Raw genomic sequence first — 10,730 nt, 5'->3', positions numbered from 1 at the left:
CTTAGATGCCAAGTCACAACAGATGACCTGCCAGACTATTCTAAGGAAAGATAGGAAATAAAGCCCCTCCCTTTCTATACATTTCCACCATGGAGCAGCCCCCTTCTTTGCCTCTATGGAAAGCCCGTTCTGTTTCTCTTCCAAAAACAGTGTCTCTTCTGTGACCATACATGTGACACAGAAGAGGCAGAACAAAGAGAAGATAGTGTCTGAGTAGAGCTAAACCAATGATCTGAAAAAAATGAATTGATTAATGATCAGCTCAAATCTGTTCCTTGCCAAAAGCACTGCATCTCAGAGGCAAAGTCAGCTACGGTCAGGCCTGAAGGGGCTGGAGGGCAGGCAGAAGGAGGCAGCAAGAGCCGGTTGTATCCCCCTTCCTGCCTTTCCCCCACCCCATCCCATCCTTCACATATCCCCATTTACCTTCCCAAAAGCAGATGTGCCCCTTTCCTACTGGCTTCCCAGGGTCTGGAGGACAAAGTCCGAATTTGGCAGGCAAGGCCCATGGCATATGGGCTCAGATCCATTTCCAACCGCATCCCCTCCAAAATCCCTTAAGCACTGTCACATTGAACTACTTCCAGTCTCCCAGCCTTGCCACGCTGTGTCCCACCTCTAGGACTCTGCTTAAATCAATAAATCCATACAACTGGCCTGTTCTCTCCACTTGTCCTCATCCCCAGCCAATGAAAATTTGCCCATTCCTCAGGACCCATCTCAAGGGTCATCTCCTTCAAGAAGCCTTCTCTAATCCCCTTCCTAAAGGAATTCATCACTCCCTAAGCTATTCGTCCTGTGGGAAACTGAACTCTATTAGTTCTTACTATAACGGCTTGCCTGTCTTGTTCCTCAGTATGGCAGGTGTGAATCCCATCCTCAAATGTAGGAGTGTACATGAAATAGCACATTTCCTTAATCGTGATAGATCCCTTCCAGTTCACCTTCGCTCATCCTCCCCTGCTGGGATGCTTCAGGTTTTGAGGTCTCACGTGATACGACAAGCCTGGCAGAAGGCCCTCGGGAGATAGTGGATGTCTGAGCAGTAACCTGTTCGAGTGGCTCCCCAGGTCTGCAGCTCTCGATCCCTTCCCTGCCACATCTGGGACTTGAGACTGACTCTTGTGGTGGGAGTCAGAGTCTTTTCTTTCCCATTGCCTGGAAGGGGAAACCCAGCGCTGGCTGTACCAGGGCCCCAGACTTTTTTGTGCCTCCTTCCAGAAGGACTCTCCGCTCTCCACTTCCTGCCCTCCAAATACCTCTTCCCTCAAACTCCATCCTCCTCCTTGTTCCTGCAGAACAGATTTTTATAGCTCATTAAACCCAAAGTCTAATCACTAGCAACAGAAAAACTAGCACTTTCCTACAAGGAAGGAAGCATTTAATCTGCAAACTCTCCTGGGAGATGAGAACTATTTTCATTCCATCCTTCTTGCACAACTAGAACGGAAAGAAAAACAGAAACAGTTAAATTTCCACCAAGTCACCCAATGCCTCCACATTTTGCTCAATAAAAGTTGTCTGAATGCAAAAGCCTCTCATCTCAACATCTTTGCCTGGCTGGTTTTTTGCTGCGAAAAGGCCCCGATGCCGACCCGACCCCTAGAGTGGGAGAACCAGGCAAACACGAAAGACTACAAGTCCCAGGCTGCCTTGCGGGTGGCGTCACGCGCCGCGAGGTCCTGCGAGGAGACGTGGCAGAGCGCTGCGCGTCCGCGCCGGACCGGAAAGTCCAGGGAGGTGGCCGTGGCGGGAGGCTCGGAACCATGTCGGCTAGGACGGCGGGTGGGGGGCGCTGGGAGGTGGTGAAGAAGGGGCGGCGGCCTGGGGCCGGCAGCAGTGGTAAAGGCGGCGGAGGGGACCGCCGGGCGCTCGGGGAGGCGAACGGAGTGTGGAAGTACGACCTGACCCGTGAGTACCCACGCGGCCCGCCGCCGCCGCCCGGCCCCGGGCCTGCCCCCACGGGTGGTAGGGAGCAGCTACCCGAGCCCAGAGGGTCAAAACACCCCCGGACTCCTGGAGGCGCGAGCTCTCCTGCCGATCGGTACCTCCCAGTTCAGCCGGCGCTACCCTGGCGTTGCCTATTTTGAGCCTCACGGGAGGTAGACAGCGCGAGGGAAGTCGCTGTCCTTGCCTCTCAAATGAGTAAACTGAGGCCCAGCGAAGTTAGATGCCTTGTCCAGGATCCCATGTCAGTGGGGACCGGGATTCTGGTCTTCGGACGCTCAGCTGACTGCACATACGCCCTACCAGCTGTTCCCGGGCCCTGGCCTGGCCTCTCCGGGCAGGTGTCCGAGAGCTGCGGAGAGGCATCCTGGTTCATTATACACGGTGCCCCCGCCTTAAGTAACCAGCAGGTCGGGAGTGGGCGTGGGGACTGGGACGCACATGAGGCCCTGCACTGGGAGAAATGACCCACCACACACTGTCCACACCCACCAAGTATTATTCTAAGTGGTGCTGGTTTCCTCAAAGCCTCCTGGAGGAGTGGAGAAGGCTTGCCACTTGTTGATTATAGAGTTGTCACATCTGAACCAGAAGGAACTGGGGTAGAACCAAGATGGAAAAATCCTGATCTCCCAGACTGGTAGCCATTCAACAAAGAAGCCCGCCGTCCGTATCCCACCCCCGACCACCGATTCTCACATACTCTGATTTCCTAATAAAGAAACGCCTCATCTCTGTGAAAGAGCCCATGAACTCACGAGCTGTGATTACTGAAGAAGCAGCCAGGAGGGCTCCCTGCCCTGCTCCTGAAGCAGGACAGCAAGAAGGGGCTTTGAGGCAGGATCCTCCCTGGAGATGAATTAGGTGACAGTGTGGAGGAAGGGACCACTGTTCCTGTGAGGCCCTCCTGACTCAGGGCTGCCCCCCTTTCTCTGCCTGTCATTACCCCAGCTCCAATCCAGACGACAAGCACCCTGTATGAGCGGGGCTTTGAGAAAATCATGAAGCGGCAAAATAAGGAGCAGGTTCCACCCCCTGCTGTGGAGCCTAAGAAACCGGGGAACAAGAAGCAGACTAAGAAGGTGGCCACGCTCACCAACCAGAACCAGAAGCAGGGCCGCTTTCGCAGCCTGGAGGAGGCACTGAAAGCTGTGAGTGTGCCTAGGCTTTAGGCAGGGCAAGAATGAGGACTCAAGGAGTAGAGAAAATGAGAGGAGCGGGAGGGGGACAGGCGGCTCAGGGACCTGTGGAATGTGGGACATTGCTGGCTGAGAGGAGGCGTTCAGGAAAGGATGGAAACCCCAAGGGGTACAGTGTTTGCACTTAGGATGGAAAGGAAATACGTTTATAGAGAAACATAGATTAGTGAGAGGAGGGCCTTGAAAATCCAGAGATACAGGGAGGATTTAGAAAAACTGCTTGTGGTTCCTCTCCACAAGGAAGGAGTGATCTTTCATTTTCCATCTAGTCTTCTGTTTTTCCCCTTGAACCTGTGAAGGGCCCAAGAGTATTAGTCCTTGAGATCAGCAATTGCAGCTGTCATGGTCTCTGTTTCCTAAAGATCTGGATTCAGCAAAAGTGTGGCATTCCACATACTTTCGTTTAAAAGCAGAAACCCTTTGTTCTTCCTACCACCACCTAGTTCAACCATTTTCCCACCTCTACCCCATTACTCTGTACCCACAACTCACCATGAGGGTCCTGTGTCCCTGGCAGCTGGACCTGGCAGCTCTGCAGAAGGAACTGGACAAGAGCCAAAGCGTGTTCTCTGGCAACCCATCTGTGTGGTTGAAGGACCTGGCCAGCTATCTCAACTACAAGCTCCAAGTGCCTCCAAGTGAGCCCACGCTAAGCCAGCATACTCACGGTTAGTTCTCCAGACAAGTTCAAGGAAATTATGAAAGGGCTGTGCGTAAGCATGTTACTTAGTAACTGAGCCCAATGCCCCCTACTGCCCTGATTTACATGGGTGATTTCAGCTGTTCTCAAATCATCATGGCTTAAAAGTTTCCGGACCTCGTTGAAATAGGGAGGATGCCAGCCACAGTGCAGTGACCTCTGCCTCCACGTACCGTTCTCAGGGGGCAAACCAGAGCTCTCAGAGCTGGCAGAGGCTTCTGGTCCTAGCACTCATACGAGGCCTCTCGGTCGCAGATTATCCCTACAGCCTGGTGAGCCGGGAGCTGCGTGGCATCATCCGAGGGCTACTGGCAAAGGCAGCGGAGTCTCTGGAGCTCTTTTTTGACCACTGTCTATTCACCATGCTACAAGAGCTGGATAAGACGCCAGGTGAGAGGGGCCCGTGAGGAATAGCCCAGTCCCATCTGGGGAGCCTACCCCCTTTTTCCTGCTTCAGGAGTAGCTGGGTGGTTCCGTTTCAGCAGAGAAGTGTGCTAACCTCAACACTCTTTTGGAAAAGGAGGAGGATGTTAGGACTCGCTGGGCCTGGGTTCTGGGCTCTCAGCTGTCAAAAGGGAGGTTACAGGTTTGGGATGCTGATTAGTATATGTAGGTCTGAGAATGTATATCTCTCCAGGGGAGTCACTACACGGTTACCGCATCTGTATCCAGGCCATTCTGCAGGACAAGCCCAAGATCGCCACCATGAACCTGGGCAAGGTGAGCTCAGGGTCGTGGTGGGGACATCGGGAGGCTAGGATTGGGGAGGCTGCGCGGAATCTACACTGTTAGACCCAATTAAGGGGTAGTGGGAGGTCCTGTAAGACAGATGATCACAGCTAACACTGTTAGCGCTTACTGTGTCTACTTTGTACATTATATGAGGTAGGTACTGCTGCTATTCCCATTTTGTAGATGAGAAGATTGAGCCGCAGAGGGGTTCAGTAACTCTCATAGAGTTGGTCAACTAGTAAGTGGCAAGTATGGGTGGAGGCCACAGCCTGGTGCCGGAGCCTCCCTCTGAATCGCTCCAGCACGCTGTCGTGCTGCTGCCCTGTCCCACAGCCTTCCCCTCCTCTCTCAGTTGACATCTCTCTTCCTCCCTGGCTTGGGGAGTGCTCCTGGCACTCTGCCCTATCCCAACCTGTCTCTCCCACCGGTCTCCTCAGTTCCTGGAACTGCTGAGGTCCCACCAGAGCCGACCAGCAAAGTGTCTGACCATCATGTGGGCCCTGGGTCAGGCAGGTTTTGCCAATCTCACCGAGGGACTGAGAGGTAACGAGGAAGTGGGGAAGAGAGAGGGAGGTTTTGGAGCCAGCAAGTTGCTCTTTAATGTTCTCAGTGGATCCAGGCCTGAGGCGTCCTCCCTGACCTTTGTCTTCACAGTGTGGCTGGGGATCATGCTGCCTGTGCTGGGCATCAAGTCTCTGTCTCCATTCGCCATTGCATACCTGGATCGGCTGCTCCTGTGAGTAACGGCAGGGAACAGCAAGGCCAAGGCCCAGGGCGTTTTCCAGTGGCTATTTCAGCAAAATGGGGTGCTGTGATCCTGGTTTCCATAGATGTGAGGAAAATCAGGACCAGCTCCTCCCAACTCACAGTGTGATGGGGAAGAAGGAAAGGGAGGGAGCCAGGAAGGGGAGGGGGATGGGGTAGAGTTTATGCCCTTTTTCTTTTTTTTTTTTTTACAGCTAGGTTATGCCCTTTTTTCTTAGATGTTATTCTTAGCTGTGTCCATGGCCCGGGCAGGTGGTCCCCAACAAGCCTGTTTCTTTCTTCCTCCACAGGATGCACCCCAACCTCACCAAGGGCTTTGGCATGATTGGCCCCAAGGACTTATTCCCACTTCTGGACTTTGCCTATATGCCCAACAACTCCCTGACTCCCAGGTAGGGCTGCCCTGGGGCACACCTGCTGTGAAGGATCCCAGCAGAGGGTTAGGAGTAGACAATATATGTCCCTTCCCTTCCAGCCACTCTACATCTGAGATTATCAACCTGCAAGTACAAGGGATCATTGAACCCCTGGAATTATATGGGCCCTCAAGTGTGATTGGCATGTGGGCATTTTCCTGGGGAGGGGACCCATGACTCTGAGCAAATTTTCCAAGAAGTCTCCGAGTCTAGAAAGATGCAGAACCATCACAAGGCCCTTCATGACTGCCCGCCTTGGGCAGGGTGTGGACTCTGAGGCAGGCAGAAGGGACACAGCGCACAAATCCATTTAGAGCTGTGCCTGGCTCTCTTCTCAACCCCCTCCACAGCCTGCAGGAGCAGCTGTGTCAGCTCTACCCACGACTGAAGGTGCTGGCATTTGGGGCGAAGCCAGAATCCACCCTGCACACCTACTTCCCCTCCTTCCTGTCCAGAGCCACCCCTGGCTGCCCTCCGGAGATGAAGAAAGAGGTGAGGAAATGGTGGGAGGCTCCTTTTTCCTTCCCAGGGGTCTGCTACAGAGGTCCTTATCTGCTGACAAAGGCCCTGCTTCAGGGAGCCCATTTTCTGGGCATCCCCTTAGCTCACTCCTGACAGCTGCCTGCCCGGCTCCCTCATGCTCTGCCCTCAGAAGAACGGAGCCGAAAAGAGGCACATTCAGGTCTGGCCGGTCTCTGATATCCTGCCCCTTGCAGACAAGTGAACTTCGAGCTCAGGAGCCCTGGCCTCCCCGTTTACAGCCTCTCGGAGAGTTTTGGGGTATGGGCACAATTTCTCCATCCTTTAGGGTGGATGTGTTGCCCGGATGGCCTCACTTAAGAGAGGAGGATTACCTCCCAGCAATCTCCCTGCCACCAGCCCCGGGCCCCAGCAGTCTCTCCCTTCTCCTGTCCTCTGTGCAGCTCCTGAGCAGCCTGACCGAGTGCCTGACGGTGGACCCCTTCAGCACCGGCGTCTGGAGGCAGCTGTACCCCAAGCACCTGTCACAGTCCAGGCAGGTGGGGGTGGGAGGGTCACCTGCCCCTGATCCACACAGAGAAGCCTTAATTCACGCTTCTGGTGTGTCCCTGTCCTAGAAGCAGAAGGGGGATGTTTGTCACTTGTTCAGGCTCATGCCCCTCAAGTTCAGTGGGAACATTGCTGGGAGGCCTCTAGGAAGCTGCTCCTCTGCAGGGGGCGGGGAGGTGGATATCTTTCAGCCTGAAGGAGCGGGGCCTCGTGGAGGACAGGGGGATGGAAGGGGCCAAGTGGGCCTCTTGATTGGAAGGGGTTGTGCTTTCCCCACAGCCTGCTGCTGGAGCACTTGCTCAGGTCCTGGGAGCGGATTCCCAAGAAGGTAAGGAGCTGGGAGGACATGGCAGGCTGAGCCTCATCTGGGTTCTGGGTTCATACCCCTCAGCCACTGTCCCCCCTTTCTGAGAAGGTACTCTGTTAGCACATCTGGCATGGAAAACAAAGCAGAATGGAGGCTCAGGGTTCCCTCCTGGGCCAAATCTTACGATCTCAGCCTAGACTTTTCTTACCCTATAGACACAGAAGTCTTTGCAAGAAACCATTCAGTCCTTCAAGCTTACCAACCAGGATCTGCTAGGGAAGGGCAGCTGCAGCAACCAGGATGTCATCACCTGTGACGCGGCCTGCAAGGTGCCAGCGCCCAGCCCTCCCCCAGCCCCACAAACTGTTCTGTGTCGCTGTCTCAGCACACCCTGGGGTGGGCCTGTATCCCATACCTGCCCCACCTGTCCTTGGAGCCCGCACTACCTCCTGGGTAATGTGAGGGCCGGATCCTCTCCCTGGAAGGCCTAGCTCGAGGCCTGCTTTACGAGGCAAGGAGCAGCCCCTCTCCCTTCTGACCGCTGCTCTCTACCCCTTCTCCTAGAGTCTGTTGCAGCAGGCACGGGGCTTCTGGCTGCCCTGGACGCGGCTACTCCTGTTGGTGCTGGTCTTTGCCATAGGTTTCCTGTGCCATGACTTCCGGTCACACAGCTCTTTCCAGGGTAAGCAGGGATTGGCAGGCAAGGGAGATAGCCTGGGGCTCTCTATGGGGACACAGAGCTGGATGTAGCACTCCCCGCCCCCAACACACTCCGGAACAAACACTTTTCCGACAGATGTTTCAATCACACCTCAGATCAGACAGGTGCTTTGCAGTATAGAAATGCTTGCATATTCGTGGTCTCATTTGAGTAGATGTGTATCTTGTTTTTAACTTCTGAGGAAATTGAGGCTCAGAAAGGTTTACCAATTAGCTGAAATACAGCTAGGAAATAGAAGGGCCGACCCTCAAAGCCGAGGCTTCTTGACGCCTAAGCCCTGGGCTCCACCTGGCTGCACCCTTCTTGCTCCCCTGGCCTGCATCCTCCCTCCGTGTGTGCTCCAGAGCAGACTGGAGGCAGCTCTGCAGCCCCAGGAGCACACTGAGTTCTGCCCCACCCCTCACTGGGTCTGCCCTGGGGCCTGTAGTGTCTGTCTCTCCGATCCCTTCCCCGCTCACCTCCCAGCTCACCCGAGGCCCCCTTTACTCAGCCTCCTTTTCTGGCCGGTTGCTTCATTCATCTGGTGTCTTGCCTGCTGGCCAACAAGCATGTACCAAGATCTACTCCTACAGCCTGCAAGGCTACAGGTGAGCACCTCCTGGGGAGGGGTGGGGTGGGAGAGAGAGGGCTTGCGTGTTCAGGCATTGACAATCAGTGGGAAGTGATGGTGGTTTTCCTTTCCCAAGGCCTCCCTTGCCCCAGCTGTTCTTGGGCCAAATTGCCTGTGAAAACTCAGAGACCTCCCTCCTTCCTCCCCTATGTCTTCTCCTACAGCTGGCTGGAGGAGACATTGCCGGCCTGGGGTTCCCACTTGCTGACCATGGTGAGACCCAGCTTGCAGCTGGCCTGGGCCCACACCAGTGCCACAGTCAGCTTCCTTTCTGCCCACTGTGCCTCCCACCTTGCCTGGTTCGGTGACAGCCTCACCAGCCTCTCCCAGAGGGTAAGCCAGAGACAGGGAGGTCAGAGAAGGCTGCTCTCGCCAGGGACTGAGTTCTTGGGAAGGTGCAGCCCCATGTGGACTGCATTCCCTGGCCACTCTAATCCCGTCCATTCTCCACGGTCCAGCTACAGACCCAGCTCCCTGATGCCCTGAACCAGCTGCTCCATTCTCTGAGGGAGCTGCTCCTGTTTCTCTACCAGAACGTCCTGCTGCCCACGTGGCACATGCTGCTTGAGGCCCTGGCCCGCGCCCAGGAGCACTGCCATGTGGCGTGCAGGTGAGACCCTCGCCCAGGGCACGCCCTTTCTCCAGGGACGAGGCTCCTCTGTTGAGTCTCTCGCTCTGCCCTGGCCCCTGCTCATCCCTTGGCAACTTTGGGATGCGGGTTGTGAGTGTGAGCTACAGCCCTGTGACTTGACGCAGCTGCACATCACCGCGTTCCAACCTCCACAAATGTTCTGCTTTCCTCCCAGAGGTGGGGTGACCTGGGACTGCGTGAAGACACAGCTCAGTGAAGCTGCCCACCAGACCTGGCTCTGCCTACAGGAAACCACAGTGGCCTTCTTGAACTGGGCATTTGCCATGATACCCCAGCAGTAGGCCCTGCCTCCCTGGCTGCTGGGTTCTGTCTGGAGCAGACCATCTGAGACTGCTGGCGGGGAGAGGGTGGCAGTTCTGCATGGGAGTCTTTGTTACGTGGTGCCTAAGTTCTGTCTCCTAGGCAAGTGGTTGGCTGCCTCTGCCTCAGTTCTTCCACTTTGGCAGCAGCTGAGCCCAGGGGTATCTCAGCCTCCTACCCACGATTCCACTGAGCACTGCTCTGCCCGATTGCACACAGCTCCCAGCCTCTGTCCTTGGGCTGGTAGCCTCTCTCGCCTCCTCTCTTGTCTCCTGCTCTCCACTTCCTTCTCTCTCATTCCTGAAACCTCAGACAGCTCATCTCCAAAAAGGTGGGACTCCAGCAAGTGGTTTCTGCCTTCTTCTGACAAATGATTTCTGCTCCCAGACTTCAGCTGCCGCAGAAAAAAGAAAGGGACCTCCAGAAGAATCCAGAAGAATATAGCACCTCAGTGGGTGGCAGCAGCTTTGCCTCTACCACACCCTGGGTGTGGCTGTCAGTGGACATGGAGGCCTGGGTGGAAAGGCCTCTCACCTCAAAATGCTCAACTTAGGTCCTTCAAGGCCCCTCACTGCCCCTTCCATTGTGGTCCTACTTCCTCACTCTCCATTCCCCTTCAGTGCTGGGGGATCTCTGCCCCAATGTTCAGCCTTTCTCTGCTGCCCACCCCTACCATCCGTCTGGAGAGCAGAGCCCAGGTAATCATGTGCCTTGGGCCCAGGGAACCTTCAGCAGTCGGTTGAGACAGGATGTGGCCCATGGGTATGCCTACTTGGTGGAATAAAGGACACAGATTTGACTTCTAGCTTTCCTCTGTGCCTCTTCATACAGGAATTCCTGTAGTTGTGGACAGGAGGACAAAATTGAAGCACCTGCACGTTCTTCAGCCCCCTGCCCTCCCGAAGGTTGTAGCCACTGGCTGTAATTGAGCTTCTGGCAAGGAAAGCCCATTCTAAAGTTTGGTCTGTCGAGGGTTCTGGACACACTCCTCTTGCTCATGTATTGTCTCACTTGTCCCTGTGATTCGCGTCCCAGGATTTGCTTTGATAGCTTGAGTATTTTATGCTTGGAAAAGTTGGGGAGAGTCTCCTAGAGGAATTCTTGGCCAGTGATCAGAGGGTGTCTTCTTTGTTCCCAGGACCTTAATTTATTAATTCGTTCATTTTATAGGCAGTGAGTGAAAGGTTTAGAACTCCAAGAGTCAAGGGTTTATCACCAAAGTCCCTTTTAATTTTTGACTTGAGACTATAATAATTAGCTAACTGCATGGGTTTTCGGTTCTTACCTCAAGCTTCTTTCCTTGAATGTTTCAAAAAATATAAGCAGTACTAGAGGTGCACTGCCCGCTCCAA

The 10,730-nt window shown here is 54.7% G+C and overlaps 1 protein-coding gene across 1 annotated transcript; it reads left to right on the top strand.

Annotated features, from left to right (window-relative positions):
- The first annotated feature begins 1,730 nt into the window (after positions 1-1,730).
- Positions 1,731-10,183, top strand: TMEM214 (transmembrane protein 214). The gene is made up of 17 exons (XM_030858175.2): positions 1,731-1,911; positions 2,899-3,098; positions 3,664-3,814; positions 4,102-4,236; positions 4,484-4,566; positions 5,016-5,121; positions 5,233-5,314; positions 5,634-5,735; positions 6,110-6,251; positions 6,683-6,774; positions 7,068-7,116; positions 7,311-7,424; positions 7,660-7,777; positions 8,307-8,403; positions 8,591-8,759; positions 8,885-9,036; positions 9,233-10,183. The coding sequence occupies exons 1-17, from the start codon at positions 1,767-1,769 to the stop codon at positions 9,357-9,359; spliced, it is 2,064 nt and encodes a 687-aa protein (XP_030714035.1). The 5' UTR covers positions 1,731-1,766; the 3' UTR covers positions 9,360-10,183.
- The last annotated feature ends 547 nt before the right edge of the window (positions 10,184-10,730 follow it).

The sequence above is a fragment of the Globicephala melas genome, chromosome 12 (genome assembly GCF_963455315.2).
Source record: "Globicephala melas chromosome 12, mGloMel1.2, whole genome shotgun sequence".
NCBI classification, from domain to species: Eukaryota; Metazoa; Chordata; class Mammalia; order Artiodactyla; family Delphinidae; genus Globicephala; species Globicephala melas.
This window is presented reverse-complemented; position numbering and strand designations above follow the sequence as displayed.

Bases quoted from the DNA above. Each gene is read 5' to 3' on its own strand.
- TMEM214 (XM_030858175.2), top strand. From the start codon at position 1,767: ATGTCGGCTAGGACGGCGGGTGGGGGGCGCTGGGAGGTGGTGAAGAAG. The intron at 4,237-4,483 runs GTGAGAGGGGCC...ATATCTCTCCAG, and splicing joins AGAGCTGGATAAGACGCCAG to GGGAGTCACTACACGGTTAC. The intron at 8,404-8,590 runs GTGAGCACCTCC...CTTCTCCTACAG, and splicing joins TACAGCCTGCAAGGCTACAG to CTGGCTGGAGGAGACATTGC.